The sequence below is a fragment of the Eschrichtius robustus genome, chromosome 1 (genome assembly GCF_028021215.1).
Source record: "Eschrichtius robustus isolate mEscRob2 chromosome 1, mEscRob2.pri, whole genome shotgun sequence".
NCBI classification, from domain to species: domain Eukaryota; kingdom Metazoa; phylum Chordata; class Mammalia; order Artiodactyla; family Eschrichtiidae; genus Eschrichtius; species Eschrichtius robustus.
Window position 1 is genome coordinate 183,913,086 of NC_090824.1, and position 17,879 is coordinate 183,930,964.

General features: G+C 42.3%; 1 protein-coding gene across 5 annotated transcripts in view; it reads left to right on the forward strand.

Annotated features, from left to right (window-relative positions):
- NRP1 (neuropilin 1) overlaps positions 1 to 16,486 on the forward strand; it is a 144,332-nt gene extending 127,846 nt beyond the window's left edge. For 3 of the 5 annotated variants that reach the window (XM_068561084.1, XM_068561074.1, XM_068561087.1), the window contains 5 exons: positions 4,821 to 4,958; positions 8,508 to 8,782; positions 9,274 to 9,370; positions 11,473 to 11,523; positions 13,649 to 16,486. In XM_068561084.1, the coding sequence (XP_068417185.1) occupies positions 4,821 to 4,958; positions 8,508 to 8,782; positions 9,274 to 9,370; positions 11,473 to 11,523; positions 13,649 to 13,938 (851 nt within the window). In that variant the 3' untranslated portion in view covers positions 13,939 to 16,486. The remainder of the gene's footprint in view (positions 1 to 4,820; positions 4,959 to 8,507; positions 8,783 to 9,273; positions 9,371 to 11,472; positions 11,524 to 13,648) is intronic. The other 2 variants (XM_068561085.1, XM_068561097.1) reach the window with 1 other exon arrangement.
- Positions 16,487 to 17,879: the final 1,393 nt, after the last annotated feature.

Genomic DNA, 17,879 nt, shown 5'->3' on the forward strand with positions numbered 1-17,879 from the left:
GGAAGAGGGGTAAGGTGAACGAGTGACGTTCTAATAATGTCACAAACATTTTAACTGTCGCTCTAGTTTTTCCTCTTGCCAGAGAGTCAATTACAATCACAAGGAAGTTGCCAGCTAGCTCGTTAGATCTCATCTCTTTTCTTGCCTGTCCAAAGAACTAGGGGTCATCAAAAAAGCAAACACGAACAGCAACCTTGGGGAAAATGGAAAGGTACATCAGATCCCAAAATGGGATGACTCTCCCTCAGTGCTGGAAGCCTTTGTTATCAGACCAGGAATGGCTCTGTGAACTTTTGATTTGTGCATGAGCTCAAGGCCTTTGTCTTGATAGCTTCGCAGAGGAGATCCAGAGCAGACAGTCATCTCATAGGGTCTACTGTGGTCAGAGGGCAGATGTACAAATCGTGAACCAGTAAGACCCCTTGCTGCCACCACCTGAACAAGTTCACGTCAAACCGTTACCGAGTTCAGTTTCCTACTGCTCACCCCACGGCAGGTCAATAAATCGAGAGACGAAGTGTTGGGACAAGGAATAGCAACTTTATTCAGAAAGCCTGCAGACCGAGAAGATGGTGGACTAGTGTCCCAAAGAACCATCTTACCCGAGTTAGGATTCAAGCTTCTTTTAGGCTAAAAGGGGAGGGGGTGTGGCTACTTGATGTAAACTTCTTAGTGCTGGAATCCTTTGTTCTTGCAGCTGTTCATGGATGTGTGGTCACGATGTTCCTATAAACCTCCAACAACACAATTGTTATTTTATATTCTGGAACTTTTTATTTCTATATGAATGGAAAAGTGTTATACCTTTAAAGGTCAGCCTTGAGAATGGGCTTTCCTGTATATTTCAGGCTATAGGCAACATTCTTTTACAAAAGTGCAGAGCCAACAAGACTAAGCATCGGCAAGAGAGCACAGGGTTAGAGCTAAAGGAATAGATCCAATATGCAGTCAGGTTTGTTCTTCTTCTTTTTTTTTTTTTATAATATGGTTGTGTTCTTTTTTTTTTTTAATGTATTTATTTGTTTGTTTGTTTTTGGCTATATTGGGTCTTCGTTGTTGTGCGCAGGCTTTCTCTAGTTGCGGTGAGCGGGGGCTACACTTCATTGCGGTGTGCAGGCTTCTCATTGCGGTGGCTTCTGTTGCAGAGCACAGGATCTAGGCACTCGGGCTTCAGTAGTTGTGCCACGTGGGCTCAGTAGTTGTGGCTCGCAGGCTCAGTAGTTGTGGCGCATGGGCTTAGTTGCTCCACGGTGTGTGGGATCTTCCCAGACCAGGGCTTGAACCCGTGTCCCCTGCATTGGCAGGCGGATTCTTAACCACTGCGCCACCAGGGAAGTCCCCAAGGTTTGTTCTTTTCTATTACAGGACCACAGGGCTTATTGATGGGGTGGTCTGTTCTACAGTCAGCCCAGAGTCCTTTACAACTTGCCTTGGTTTCCTGTTTTTCCACTGTCTGAGTCATGAATCTGGCTCTCTAGATCTTCGTTTATGGATAGTGAACTGTCTGAGCTTCTTTGATGAGTTCCGTTCATTGTCACCTCCTGGCTAAGCCAATGCTCAGAGATCAGGTCTAACTCTGTGGTGTTCACCCCCCTGGTCAGATGAACCGACTGATACCTGGATCCCCACTGTCCTGCAGGCACCTTGACAAGCAGCAGCAAGTCAGACCCTAAACTTGCATCATCATCTGATTTTGCTGAAGCCACTAGAGATTCAAGCAGAGTCTGAAGCCTTCATGTTGAGGATTCTTCTCAATATAATACATTCAGTGGGCGTATAATATTCATATACTGTCTGGGTTGTAATCAGATGCATAAAAGCCTATTAATGCTCTGCCAGGAACTGATGAGAAACCCTGCATTTTAAATCCAGCTCCCCCTGGTGAAGCCTCTTACCCTCCAGGGATCCCCAAACATCCACTAGAGCAGTTCAGAGTATGTTCATGACCCATGGTTGCATTGACCCAGGCACCTCCACTTATTTCCACTGCAAGACCAGCCTATGAGTAAGCAAGCTTGCATACCCAATAGAAGTTTTGAAGACCAGATTTAAAAATTAAATCCTTGTACGTATATGGTGCTAATGATCTAACTCCGGGCAAACTAGGTTCACCAGGCACAGCTGGTGCTGGCTCACAGAGGCTATAAATTTGTTTTAAGTTCAGAATATTGTTTCCTGCTATTTTGAAGAGTCAAGAAGGGATTTAGCCAGATTATTCCCAATGAATTTAATGAGAATTGTGCAGCCACAGGGCCTGGGTAATATTTTGAAGATTGAAAGGTCACACATACTTAGTCCTATATACACATTTCATTTGTCCATTTGCTTTTTTTCTCTTTCTTTCTCTGCCCTTTTCTCCTCTGCTTCTGTCCTTCTCTCTTCCTCTTTTTTTTTTTCCCCCTTTCTGGAAATGTTTTTGTGTATTTTGTGTGTTTAATAGCCTTTCTAGCCAGGCTTGAATCTTCAACATTGAACTATTCTGACTCCATACCCATCCCCCACAAAAGTACTGATTTAAAAAAAAAAAAATTTTTATTTTAATTTAACAAGATTGCCATAAATTATATGATCGGGACAAGGAGATAAAAGAGTAGTTAGAGCAGATCGCCATGTTAAATTCGTAGATTGGGAAGAACAGTGGAAGATAAAGGCTGACTTCCATTCACTGGAGCGGGAGAAGTGCCTGAATTACTCTTTCAGGCAAAGCCATCCTCTTGTCCTGGCCATGACAAAAATACCCGAGTTCTTCTTATATTTTATGACATCACCAGAATAGTAATAGCCAAATTACGGATAGTATGGTTTTCTGTAAATTATACAATAAATTTAATGTATTAACAAGGCAAATATAACCAGAAATGTGTATGCTGTAATGGCTTACTGCCCTCCTCTTTGTGCATGTCTTATAAATAACATTTAAGTAGAGACCCCAGAACCATACACGTATTAACATTTTCCCATATTAACATTTTCTAACACGAGATTACACAACAGTACTTTCCGGGGCAGTGGGCGTTGACATCCAAGGTTGTTCAACCATTCTGTCACTGTTCAGCTGACCACTACTTCTGCAAAATTCAATCTTTCTGCACAGAAGCAGGGCAGATTTTGGAGAGGGTTTCTCATGCTTTAAGAAGCCCTATTTCATGGTTATGATGAAATCTGTCTCTCCAACGACACTACCGCTGTGAAATATAGCCCTTTGCCCTAACTGAAAGTGCTCACGTTGTACACATCACGTGACTTACTAGGTTTACTTTCCCAGCTGTCCCTGTGAATCCTTTGGCAGGTCACACTGTCATGGGATGGGAGAATCCATCCTGCTCAGTTTTGACAATGCGTGTGGTGCCTTCCTTCCAAATTTCACATTAGCATTTGAAAAGAGTTCCTTGGAAACTCAAAATGCAAAGTAACTCATTCTTATCTATTCAATAAACCTTTCCATTACAATCCCTCCTGCCATTGTTGAAGTGGGGGAGGGGCCAGGGAGCCCAGACTCGGAGAAGAAAGCAAGATATTTGTGTTAAATGCTTAGACAAAGTTAAAGAAAAGATCCAAATGAGACAGGCTCTCAGCCTGACCCTAACACAGCATATAATACCATACTTCCCTTATTGTACAGAGACGTTGTTTTGCGGCTTTATTTTTTAGATCAGTTGGCTAGCTGCCCTAGGCACCTTCCTCGTCGTCTCAATGCTGCCATCTTGTGGACACCTGGACTCAGTGAGAAGCAATGACCCTCATTAGAGAAACCAGCCCCTATTGTGTGTTTAATTTTGTTGTATATTGGGGGAGGAGTGGGACTGGCAGAAACAAGAGAATTTTATCTTTAGGATTATTTTTTATTGTTAGCTCAAGTTTCCCCCCCCAAAATTCCAAACATCAAAGACTTCATTTTCCCCATCCTTAAAAAGTTAACCAATTTCCCAAAAAAAAGGGTTGAGTAAAAAAATAAGGCTATAGAGGTTTAAAAAACCCCATAGCCAAATAGCACCTTGTAGAACACACAAATCATTCCTGAGAATCCCTTCATACTTTCCTTTTAGATTCCAAAGGCAGCATTTTGAACGTTAAAAAATATACAAGTGGGTACCTATTCAAGTATGCTTTGGCTTTACTTGACCTTACATTGAGGTTTTAAGTGGGGCAAACAATTAATAGACAAATCTGAAAATTCACTAAAAAAGCAGAGGCTTCCAGTTAAAATTAACTGACCTGATATAAAGCACAGAAGTAAAAAAAATAATCTTATGAAATGCTTCAGAGATCTGCCAGTAAAAACCTGAAGCATAAGCTGGTGTGGTGAGAATACAAATAACCTCCAGGGTGAGATATTCAGCCAAGTCACGTTTCTAGACTTTTGAGGTTCATGGGTCAATCTCTAATTAAGATTCTTTTCATTGGTGAATATCAATTTATATGACTCATCCTCAAGAGCAGAGTATCTTTCATATTAAGTATTGCGGAAATAGGGAGAATGCTAATAGAATATACATGTAATATACATGCTTTGGAAAGTAACCTTCCTGGAAATTTTATGTAGCAATTTGACAGGCAGTCCATAATCTTTTTGAGCTGGATAAAAAAAAAAAATTGTTTTAAATGTTACTAAATATGATGTTGTAAGCATTTGGACTTCTCCATGCATCTTTTGAGTTTCCTGGTAATCCTGGATTTTGTGGCTTTCCTGGAATTTTCAAACAGACATGAAGTTATGTAAATCATGCTTTCCATGAACGAATTAAGGACCTCTTTGACCTAAATGATTAAATGTGTCTTTCTCTGCTTGTCTCTGTTTTTTTCCTTTCCACCCACTGAAGAGTTTCCAACATATGGTTTTAACTGTGAGTTTGGCTGGGGTTCTCATAAGACGTTCTGTCACTGGGAGCATGACAGTCACGTGCAGCTCAAATGGAGTGTGTTGACCAGCAAGACGGGACCGATTCAGGATCACACAGGTAATGGAGGGTTCACTGTGGCCTCATTTCTTTGAATTAGAGAAAGTGTTACTGCGGAGGGTTGATGGGTCTCTGAGTTTAGGGAGTTTAGAAAATACTACAGAGCATTCACTTTTGCTTTTCTTTACTGCAATTAACATCATGTCCTCCCCTAGTAGAGATTCCCTTAGGCCACTTTGTAGAGAATGCTGATTAAATGTGGCAACTGATTGGCCCCTCTGAAAAATAGCAAACTTGGCAAATCAGTGTGTGTGAATTAATACCTGTTTTCTACTTTTTCTGAACATTTTTCATGGGAAATTTCAAATGTATTCAAAAGTAGAAAAGAAATAGTAAAATGAACCCTCTCTGTACATAACCCAACTTCAACAACCATCAAATCCTAGGAGTCTTATTTTATCTCTAGCATCCTGACTCTGGATTGTTTGGAAGCAAGTCCAAACACCACCATAGATGGTGTCATCTCGTTTATTTTACAGCTAAAGAAACAATAAGTGAGCTTAACGCTTACTCTCTTGACCCATGAAGTGGAAATGGATTGGGGTAGGGGTAGAAATCTTGTTCTTTTGAGGAAGATTGTAAATCTAGCCCATTCCCTCTGAGCAGATAGAAACCTCACCACACCGCGGCTCACAACCCACCTCACCTCCTGTCTTCCTTTCCTCCTAAGATTAATTAGGGTTGGGGTACATAGGGAGCCGTCAGCCACTTTGGGGAACTCTTTTACCCGCCACCATCCTGTTTTCCTCCTAGTCATTTTATCACCCAACTTGAAATATGGAATAAAGAACCATCAGTGTCCTGCAAAAAAACGCACACGCATACCCTCACACACACACACACACACACACACACACACACACATACACACAAACACCCAACCTGCAAACTTCTGCCCTGATCAGTGATACTGACAGGACTGCTTCCTCAAGTCATGTTTCCCAAAAGAGACCCCAGAGGGGCATTTGCTGATGCTGAGAAATCTCATTAAGCCAAGTTTCCCCATGCCTGTGCTTGGGATGAGTGGGCCAGTGGGCCGATGGACAGGCAAAGGGTACTTCATGCCTTTCCCACTTTGTTGTTCACTTTTTCCCCTGTGAATACAACCATTAAGTAGGTTGAATAGGCCTCTTTCCATCACAGCTACTTCCTTTCCTAATAAGAATGACAGGGAAATTGGATAAAATTGGACTCCTTCAATTCTGAGACACTTTCAATTGAATCTTAAGACAAGCAGTTTTAGAAAACTTAAAATACTTTGACTGTAAATGGCACTGTACATAGAAATGGCATCAAATTAACCAAATGCAATTAGCTGAAATGAAGGCAGTAATGGTGGAAAAATTGATGCAAAGTGAAGCAAAATGGCTCAGTAGGATCTGACATTCAAAGGAGGTTAAAAGCTATGTTAGCCAGAGACAAAAGCTAAAAGGCTTGCAGAAGTACAGTGCTAATTGAGAAAACGGAGAGAGCGTTCCCGACCCAGAACTGTGATAAAATCCCTGAAAGGAAAAACATCAGCACTTCATGTGTTGGAGTGTCAGGATAGGCGGGCTTGTCTTAGATTAGCGGCTGAGAAGCGCGATTCCTTCAGAAGGATTGGTCTCTTTTGTCCTCCCAGATGCCCCGATTTACTTGGCAGTGGTGCCAGGTCTGCCCAAACCAGGAGGAACCCCTGCAGCGCTAGACACACAATCATTTGCCAAGAGAGATGGGTGAGCCCGACATCTGAAAGGCAGGAACTTGTTAACATGAAAAAGTCTGGATGAAAAGAGCCCCCCACACAAGACACGCACACAGCCTGCCACCGATCATGTGCGGCACTTTGCAAATCAAACGTGGAGATTTCTGAAAATGAACACTATCTAGGTACAATAGCCTGCGGCCCAATTTTGGATTTATCAAAGGAATCCCACATGCTTTTCTGCATTTGACCTCTAACAATGAAGCTATGTCCCTCCTTTCAGAGGATTCCCGAAACCTGCATCTTCCTCTGCTTCATTGCACATATGCTATCGAGCCGCCCACATACATGGCAGATGCAGTGAGGGGCACTGGAGATTCAGGTGTAAAGGAGGGAACCCAACCCTGGAGGTGCTCACAGTCTGGTTCCAGGTGGGAAACGGCTCCAGCGCAGTGGGATGAGGGTGTCCAATGGCCGGGGGAGCAGTAGTGGCAGAAGGCAGCACAGGAGGGGACAGAGAAGCGGCCTGACTCAGGGACCATCTAAGCTAAGCATCCTCAACTTCATTCTTCTCCGTAAGATCGGGGATGGGAGGCGGCAGCAAGACGAGGGCATGTCTTACCTGCCCGTCTTGGTGGGCTGAGTGAAGTGGCACCATACACACACAGGTGAGCATCATTCGGTAAATCGGTGGGAGGAAACAGACCCCAGGGGTGACTTGAGTCTGCGTGGTCCAGAGCATCACACGTACTGCCGGGGCCATGGTTTTTATTTCCACCCTCCTTTCATTTTCCCCGCCCACCGGTGTTATTAAGAGGGCTTGGGACCCATCTCAGACAAGCAGCCAGGTGAGGGAGGAAAGCGGCTGAGGACACGTCCACTTCACCTGGACGCCGCTGACTCAGGATGTGCCCACATACGCGCAGTGAAAGAGTATCTCCCAAGCACACCAGCCTCTGGGGCAGCACACCAAACATCCTGCTGCCCACTGAGGCTCAGCGTCAGATCCATATTTTCAGCAGGTACGGTGTTATAGTAGCATTGCTATTTGCAGAGCAAACAGTGAAACACGAGTGGTGTGTTTAGACCAGGTGGTGGCAGAAGGCAGTGCTCCCGCGGGGGTTCATTAACAACAGAGCCAGGAGTTAGTCCTCCAAGCTTGGCAAGCATCTCCGTTGCCAAAATGGCAGGTTCTAATAAGCGTCAGAAATACAGCCTCACCTCTCCTGGAACCAGAAGCCCACATCAAACAGGAGCGGGGCTCACAGCTGAGTTTCAAGCTCTCAGGTGTATTTAAGGAATTTATAAGCCATTAAAACAAACTAGGAGGAAAGAATCAAAGTTTAGCGGGAAAAAAAGATTGCCAGATTATTTGGACAAACTGCAGGTTTATTATCAAGCAGTTACAGTGACCAAAGCATCATCAACCAGAAGTCTACCTGCTCCAATGGTAAATAAATAAGAATACATCTAAATGTTTCCATTTAGTGTCTGTGTTCACATGCGCACTGCTGAAGCAATCTTAAAGTTGCATGAAAATAGGTCCTCCTGTACATCCGATCTGCTTGCAGTGGTGCAGAGACCAACACAAGTCATAGCCCGTGTCCGTGTGACAGTGCGTTCCAGATACATGGTATCAGACGAACGCTGTTTACAGCCTCTGTCACAAACGTGCTTTCACAGAAGCTGAGAGCAGAGCCTCCAGTGTCAATGAGGTTTCCATCCATTGCCCACTTTCCCTTCCCCTGCACGATTGGGTTCTGGTGCTCAGCCCAGGAGAGAAGGTTTGAGTAGCAGAACTTGATAGAAAAGAGACAAAGGTTCATCCATTTGGCTACTCTCTTTAACACAGCTTTTTGTCACAGCAGGAGATGGCAACTTCATCTACTCCCAAGCTGACGAAAACCAGAAAGGCAAAGTGGCTCGCCTGGTGAGCCCTGTGGTTTATTCCCAGAACTCTGCCCACTGCATGACCTTCTGGTATCACATGTCTGGTTCACACGTGGGCACGCTGCGGGTCAAACTGCGCTACCAGAAGCCAGAGGAATATGACCAGTTGGTCTGGATGGCCATTGGACACCAAGGGGACCACTGGAAAGAGGGGCGTGTCCTGCTGCACAAATCTCTGAAACTTTACCAGGTGGGCCCCCTTCTCTAGGATGGGGCGGGTAGCTGTTTTGGGGTCTCTGGGGTAATATTTGAAAGTTATGCAAATGAGATGCGGAAATCATTCCAAATTTTATTTCAGGTGTTGCGTGAACCTGAGATACTGCTGCAATGTTGATAATCTCAGTAGCATATTTCACAGTCTCCTAGATTACAGACGTAGGACCGACTGCTGAGAAAGAAGTGAAACTGCTACTCAATAATTATTTGGCGCTGTCACAATGAACATTCCTTTAATTTGCTGCTTTTTTCCAGTTTTAAATTCTGTATCATACAAAGATACAGTGAGGAGAAGTTATATGCCATCCCCAAGCAGTTAATATGGATTGAAGAGCGAATCGTGTGCTCTTTTGAAATCTCACGAATTTCATTTACGTGCTGTGACTTGAGCTGAACAAGCATTTGTAAGCACTGTTATTTGGGACCCAACATTTAAATACTGTGAAAATGCTCTCATTTTGTTAGGTGATTTTTGAGGGTGAAATCGGAAAAGGCAACCTTGGCGGGATTGCAGTGGATGACATTAGCATCAATAACCACATCCCTCAAGAGGACTGCACAAGTAAGTATGGGTTGCTGTAGAAACCAAAGCAGCGCTTGCTCAGGGCACGTGTCTTTCCACTGAATGGTCTTTGTCGTGCTCATTTGGAGCTCGAATTTTAATGTGGGCTATAAGCGCATCCTATAGAACGCGTGGTCTGGTGCAACAGGGCATAAGGCCAGGTCAGTCTACCTTTAGCTGCCCCATTATCTAACCTGGTTCACTTAGAATGTCTGGCTGGTACCCACAAAACTACACAAATAATATGCAATCCAAAGATCATAGCAAAGAAGAGACTCACAGTTTCCAGGCTGTGTACGCCATGCCTAAACATTGTGATGAGAAGTGGAAAACTCAGACATCTGGATAATTCCAAATATCTGAGTGTGTCAACAAGCAGCAGGCCTTTGAAATTTTTTATCACAGTGGATTTAATGAAGATTACATTGTGAATGAATCATAGACACCATTATTCTTTGCTTTATTACAAATAAGTAGATGTTTCTGACTCTAAAAACAGTTGAATTGACTCAAAAGAATAAAGGAAGTTTAGAGACTTTGCCTAGTATTTCAGAGTTTATGGATTTCATCGATCTGGTGTATATGAGTAAGAGTCTGACGTAGAAAACCAATTCATTCTCCCAGTTCTTGATATATAATTATACATAGCACCATTAATGGCAATGTAATAGCACAGTAATTAGTCTTAAGCTCCATTTGCTACATTTAAACTTTTGTTATATATCATTATATAATAGGATGTTAATTATAACAAAATGGAATAACCCTATTGGGCAAATTTAAGACAAAGGAGGCCTGTTGGCTAAAATGGGTTTTTGGTCATTTCAGCAATTTACAAAGCTTTTATTATACAATGTATTGGATATATGTAATCCCAAAGTGGCAATAATTTGATAGGGTCGATTGAAGAAATTGGGGGAAAAAGAGGGCAGTGAATAAAGGTCTGCTTCCTGCCACAGTATTTTGCAGACCTTCACAGAAAATAAGGCTTAATATTTAAGTTGCAACTACTTTACAAATTCCCCACATCCAGGTCTACACAGTTGTTAAAATGTATGTTTCATACAGTTACACGGGGCACGTACTACTTGCTTTCCTTTTCCAAGATGAGAAGGTTGATGGTGATGTTTTTTGGAATGGGAGAGCAAAAGCTCTACCAGCTGAAACCAAGAAGTACATTCAATCTGGTCCAACAGGTTTTCACTGACCACCTTCTATGTGCAAAGCAGCATCCGAGTGCTACAGTGAATGTTTAGAAGCTAAGACAAGACCGTGAGCCTTTCTGTTTTCATGTGACTCATCTGCTTAGCTGTGCTTACTGCTGGGCATTATACTCAGAAAGTCACAGCTAAAGCACCATTAAAACTTTGTGTTGCTGTAACAATGAAAAGGCATCTAAGATAATTCTACAATTATTTGACAAATATGTTTCCTTGAATATTTAGCCATGGATGCTGGGAGATTATCAGCTCTTTGTTAATTATTCACGCATTAATATAACAAATATTTATTGAGGCTCCGCGTATGTTCTGAACACTGTTCTAAATGCTGGGGACATAGCAGTGAACCAGGTCCCTGTGCTCTACTCAGAACCATAAGGGATACCAGGACTCCACTCCCTCCAGATTCTTTCTTTTTTTTGGTAAGACACAGGACACAATCTCTGGCCTTAATGAGCTGACATACCATATGAGAAACTGACTAACACTTACGAAGCAGTTATCTACAAAAGCACAGGATGGTAGCCATATGTGCAATTCCACTTCTGTTTTCTATTTTCACCAGATTTCCCCACACTCCAAATGCCAAAACCATTTCCCTCCACCCTGCTCTTCTCCTAAGACAACACACTCTGCTCCAGCAGTGCTTCCTGGATTTAGATCTGACACCAATTCCCTAGTCATTTAACACTGCCTCTCTATAGCTCTCCAGTTACTTGGTGGGGTCAGATTGTACTAAAAACTCCAAAGGAAACCCAACAGAGCCATTAGTGGGGGGTGTGTGTGTGTGTGTGTGTGTATGTGTAAAGGTTTATGTAGTTTGTGTGTATTGTATTTGGTTGGCAGTTCAAATATCTCTTTCAATTTTGTTTGACTTGTCAGAACCAGCAGACCTGGATAAAAAGAACCCAGAAAGTAAAATCGACGAAACAGGTAAATTTGTCTTGCTGACCGATTTTTAAAATATTTTACTGTGGCTTTCAGTATATTTATAAAGAAGCTTTCTGGAACTTTGGTGCCCTGGTGTATCAAAGCAGCTCGCATGAAATAAACACCCACATCCGTGGTACTGTGCCTGGGCTGTCGTCAGAGTGCCCTCTCCTACCTGCTCTGCAGACTTGGGAGCCGCACACAGTAAGAGCGTCAGCCTGTGTAAGGGGGTGAGCCCTGGGGACGTGTGCTACCCTGGCCCTTCCCTGCCTGAGCTGGAAGAGGGGGCTCAGAGGACAATGACGTGAAACACTCTCATTTTATAACTATGGACACAGGAAACTAGTGAAGATGGTTTCTTACCCAAAGACCTGCAATAATTTTCACATAATAATTTGAAACCAACCCAAATTCTTGTTCCTGGTTGATATCCAGATATAATCTTTAGAGAACGGGAGCCCAATTTCTGTGATAATCTGTTTTGTTTGGGCCATCTGTTCCCAGCCTCCTCTACTGAAACCCTCGTTTTGCGATAATGATCACAGTATCGATGATAATGATGCTGCTGATGATGATGGGGGTTTACTGAGTAGCTAGTATGTTCCAATCGCTTTACATGAGTTATCTTATTTAATCCTCACAGCCGCTCTCTGAGTGTATTTATCCCCATTTTGCAGATGAGGAGATTGACACTCAGAGCAGTGACTTGGTCTTAAGTAACACAGCAAATTAGATGGTAGCCTCAGACTTCAGACTGATTAACTCGAAAATGTGTGTTTTCGTTGAACACTGCTTTGTGATCCAATGCAAGACATTTGGTCAGAGTTAGGCCTTGCCTGATATTATTTTATTCCCAGAAGTCTCTGCGCCTCCTGCCAGCAGTGGTGGTGTTGGACACTTGCCCCAGTGTCACTCACAGCTGCTGCCAGCAGTTCTGTGCCCTATCCATCAACAGCAGCACCTGTTGCCATTAGAAATGTGGACCTACTATAGCCAGACTTGGACTTGATGGAGACAAATAAAGATGGCACCATGTCTGTGGGTGGTCATATTAGCACGTGACTCGTTTAGCTCAGTTATGTAGTCCACGTTGGGTTGTAAACTTTATTAGAGGTTGTTTCAAAACAATGTTGCATCAAGGGAGAGAATATTAATATGTCCCCGTGGCTTGTTTCCCCCTATTTAGGGACTTGCGTCTCATATTTTTAGTTTTCTTTGATTGGAATCCTTGTTGATGAGAACACCATTAAGTAAACACCAGGCCTGTTGCACATTGACATTTTAGTCTCATTTCTAGTCCCAGGTAATGAGACTCAGAGCTCCCATGTTAGTAATTTCTCATGTTCCACTCTAAAGAAAACATTTCCCCAGTGCCTGAGTGCAGAGCTGTGTGACCATCTCCAGCGAAACCACCAGGGCAGCAAAGATGTTGATTATTAAATGTGTTCTATTCAGCACAGCACTGACCCAGCTTCTAGATTGGAGCCATAAGCCACTTTAAATGTCAGCAGCAGGCATGCCCTCCTTCTTTCTGAAAGCCCTCTCCTTCTTGAGTGAAACCACCATTGACTCAAGGGGGGAAACTTGAAGATTTGATATGTGGTAGCAGTACCACACACAAGGACAGCTTGGGCGGGTTCCTCGTGCCCGGTTTTGGGATCAGGCAGATGCACCAGGAATGGTTAAATCCCCCTCTAGACAAATGTGTGATGAAGCATTTTGCAAAGTTTACAGACCTCATATCTGTCCAAGGACGATAAATACAGATTACAACCTCACAGATGGCAGGCTGCATGAAATCGGAATTAGATTAGAACCGAACCCTCATTGTTTACCCAGAGTCAGTGGTTTCCATGCGCTAAGCTTCCTGTCAGAATCACAGCACCAACACCCAATACCCTTCCCTCCCACCTTCAATTCCCAGCAATGAGTCAAACCTAAATGTTGGTGTTTCTTGGCGATGGGGGAGCCAAACCCCCGCTGCAGAAATCCCCCGCAGGCTCTTGGGGAGGACAGCCCAGTCTGGAAGTGTGCTTCACTCCTTTCTCTTTCCTCCTTCTCCATTTCTCTGTCTACTGTCATCTGGTACGTTGGCAGCTCACGGAGCCAATTTCGTTTTTCTCCCCAGGGAGCACCCCAGGATACCAAGGCACGGGAGAAGGTGATGAGAACATCTCCAGGAAGCCGGGCAACGTGTTGAAGACCCTGGACCCTATCCTCATCACCATCATCGCCATGAGCGCCCTGGGCGTCCTCCTGGGCGCCGTCTGCGGGGTCGTGCTGTACTGTGCCTGCTGGCACAACGGGATGTCGGAAAGAAACTTATCTGCCCTGGAGAACTATAACTTCGAACTTGTGGATGGCGTGAAGTTGAAAAAAGACAAACTGAATCCACAGAGTACTTACTCGGAGGCATGAAGGCAGACAGAGGTGACCAGGAGAGCAGGAGAGTGGAGCGGAGGACAGAGCTTGAGCTGGGGACCGGCTGATCTTTCACTGTTCAGGCTGGGAAGTGCGTTAATGATGCCAAGCCAGGTTTTCTCAGGAGCTTCGATGAGTTCGGCCGACAGACGTGAACGACTTAGCTGTGTTAACAATCGGAATCCTGTACAGTCAGCTTCTTTCTGTTGGTTTCTTTTGAATAATCAAATGCTGGTGTTGAGACCAAGTATGATTGACTTAATAATTCATTTGGACTCCCCTTTCCCTTCTCTCTCTTCCTCTTCTGGATTCTTTTCGGAAACTGCAAAATCCAAGATGCTGGCACCAAGTGTATTCAGTGGGGCCCTTTTGACGGACATGCTACCTGCAGCCCAGTGCCCAGAATATATTCGAGTAACCACATTTCAGTGGACTCCTGAAGCTGGCCTTGTGTATCATCGCCCACGTCGTGCATAGGCAAAGAAGGAGTAGGATGTTTTCTGTTAAAGTACCGTAGCCTCAGTACCAGTCTAGTGTGTCAGCTCTGTTTACGAAGCAATACCGTCAGATTTCCTCGATGTTTTCCAGTGTTGTACTCAACCTTGTGCTGTGAACTCCATACAGAAAACTGTGCCATCACCAAGCACTGCTGGCAACTGGGTGTGATGCCGACAACCACAACGAAGAATCCTTGGCACTGGCTGGTCTACGTCCTCTCAAGTGCCTTTTTGTTTGTACTGGTTCTCATTGTGTTACATTAACCTGCCCTGTTTCTCGCTGGTGAAAGCCCTCCTCTTGAATCAAACCCTGGTGGCCCACTGACTAAGAAGAAAGTATATTTTAGTGTGAGATGTCAGCCTCCGGGTAGGCAAGGGCTCCGAAGATTTGGCAACGTGGCTTAATTGTTCTGCTTTTTCCGTAGTTCAATTTCATGTCTCTTGACCCTTTTGTATAAAGCTGCAATATTCTCTCTTACTGTTCTTTCATATGGAATGTATTTTCAAATGTAAACTCTTTCTCTCCTATCTCTCTGTCTTTTTTCTCTCTTAGGATTTAAGCATTTGCCATTATCCAGAAAAGAAACTTGCAGCTTTAACCTGCTGGTAATGGCAAACACTTTTACTAGACTTTATGTTGGAAAATAAATAAATAAGGGAAATTCCTAACTTTGCCCTCCAAAGTCTAACTTTGGTTTCCTTGTTAACTGGTTAAAGTGACAGTATCTTTTTTCCTAAAGCCGTTTGTCTGTCTATTCCAATCGAAATGATCTTCGATAGAAATGTTTGCATTTAATAGAAATAGTGATAAATTGAGAGAAGAAATAATACTAATTGGCTTTCAAGTGAGACCCAAAGGAATAGAGTTCTCCCCATATCCAAAAACAGGAGATTTTTACATCCAAATACACAAAAATGACCCATGAGAGCCTTCTTGTTTTGGTATTGAGTCAGACAAGGGAAGTGGAAGAAAGAACAGTTAATTTAAGAAAGCGACAATAAATCCTGGTGCCTGGGGATGAAGTATTTTAAGATGACAGAGGGGAAGAAAATGAATAAAGTCAAAACAAATGTTTTTAAGAATTCAGTCAGCAGCAACCCTGAAAAAACAGAGACTTGAATGAATGCTTCTAGAAACTTCCAGTGCCTCCCAAACAAAAAGCCTGCCTTGGGGCTGGCAAGACCTAAGCCTCCAATGGCACAGAGAGGTAAATATCTTATCAGGCAGCATTGAATTAACCCAAAGAAGCTTTGGTTGTTTTCAGTGTATTTGTGCCATGCCGTGTTGTACCGTAAGAACTTCCTCCCTTCCGGCACTGCTGTAGGTCTCACTCAAATATATTTGTGGGAGTCACATTTGCATCACGGAGGGGAAAAGTCCATTCATCCTGGTCTAATTGAATTGAGAATGCCTTTTGTTTCCAGGAAAGTATTGATCACTATGAAAGAAGAATAGATTCTTATCTCCAGAGGCATCCATTCAGCCGTTATAATCATACCAGGATGAAAGCATTAAGACTTGATTTATCTTTAAGGCAACTGGCTTACAGTTGTCTTCAGCCAAGGAAAAATGATACTGCAACTTTAAATTTGAAAGTATCTTGCACTGATAAATATATTTAAAAATTATATGTTTATAAAGTTATTAATTTGTAAAGGCAGTGTTACAAAATGTTCAGTTTATATTGTTTTAGATTGTTTCGTAATTTTAAAAGGTGTAAAATAACATATTTTTTTCTTTATTGAGATCTATAAAGCTTTCTGTAGTAAAATGTTTTCATTTTACTGGTATATTATTGCTTCATGTTTTGTACCATCATAAAATTTTGTGCAAATTTTTTTTACAGAAATTTTTATTTTCTATGACAATATGACACTTGTAAATTGTTGATTCAAAATGAACAGCGAAGCCTTAACTTTAAACGACATTTGTATTCTCAGACACTGAGTTGCATAAAAAACCACATAGAACTGAACTGTAACTTAAATTCCAAACTATGACTACTACATTCCAAAGAAACAGTTGAATTAAACATTTTCCTAAAATATCCCAAACCTGATGGCTTTTATTATATTAGCTTTGTTATTGTTAAAGAAATTGGTATTATTCCAGCATCAAATAACTTTCAAGATTTTTTAAAGTTCTCTTTTAAAAATAATATCCTAATAAGGAGAGAAGATTAAGAAGACATTTTCTGAAAGAATAGCAACCCAAACTGGATACTTGTCAAGATAAGGCATAAAGAATTTGGCATTATAAATGGAAAATTTTCAACTCCAAATCTTGTATAAAATGTTTCTATATTCCATTTTGTAAATTTTTTTCTTTTTTTTAATGAAATTCCCAAATATCTGTTGGTAAGTTTTTTTCTTGTAGTGACTAGATAATAAATCTGACAGTGTTTAGGCATGCAGCTATGCTAAATTTTGAGAAAGGGCGAAGTTGAGCTACTTGGTAATTCTTAGGAAAATTTCTTTTCCATCTGGGACTAAAATAATAGTAGTGGTAATAATAATAATAATAAACAAAGACAAGAGGGGAGGGTAGAGTAGAGTAAATGCTTAAGAAAGCTTGTTGCAACACAACTGGCCTCCCCTCATTCCCACCATCCATGTGCCAATGGTTCTTTCTTCACCTTCCTCTGATTATAGGAAAACTAAATTCTGAAGCACAGGAACTCCATGAGGGTGGATTGCTCTGCCCAGCTCTTCCCAGTGAATCAATATTCCTACTTCTTTCTGGACACCGACACCTTTGGCATCTTCCAGGATTTAACTAAGAAGAGGACATTTTCCCTATTCAGTGGAGTTTTAGGTCTCTCTGCTTAGAGAAAAGAGCCAGAGTTGGGTAATCACTTTACTGAACTTAAATTCTATTTATGCTTCATGGGTGTTTCCAGAAAACATGATGACTTACAAGGAGTCTATCAGAATTTATCCAGAGATACTTTCTGAAGAACACTAAGGGCCATAGATTAATGTTTTCTGTTTCATTGTTTGAGAAACCTTAAACATAGATGCTTTTCACCCATTTCTTGTCCCTAGTTAGCTGCTAAGCTAGGCTTCCCTTCCTGCATTCAATGAGCTCAATCACTAGAATTCTTCCCAAAGTCAAGAATTAAATAGGTCACGAGGATTTAAACATTTAACTTCAAACATGAAAATTATTTTTTGTTCCATCTCCTGTCTTCCCTGCTAACATATTAATCACCACTTGGGCTGGATTGCACTTTATCTTTTTGCAAATCAGATGGATTTTTTAACATTCCATAATGTTTCTGCTTCCCAGGGATAGAGCTGTTGTGTTGCATTAAAAAGCAGTTCTGCCAAGAATTAGCTCTATTTCCCTAAACTCTATCCACGAAGGGGTCTTAAGCAGCTTTTCAGCTCAGGGGTTGAGAAGCCAGAGGGAAGGGATCTTCAAACTGAGTACAACTTAGT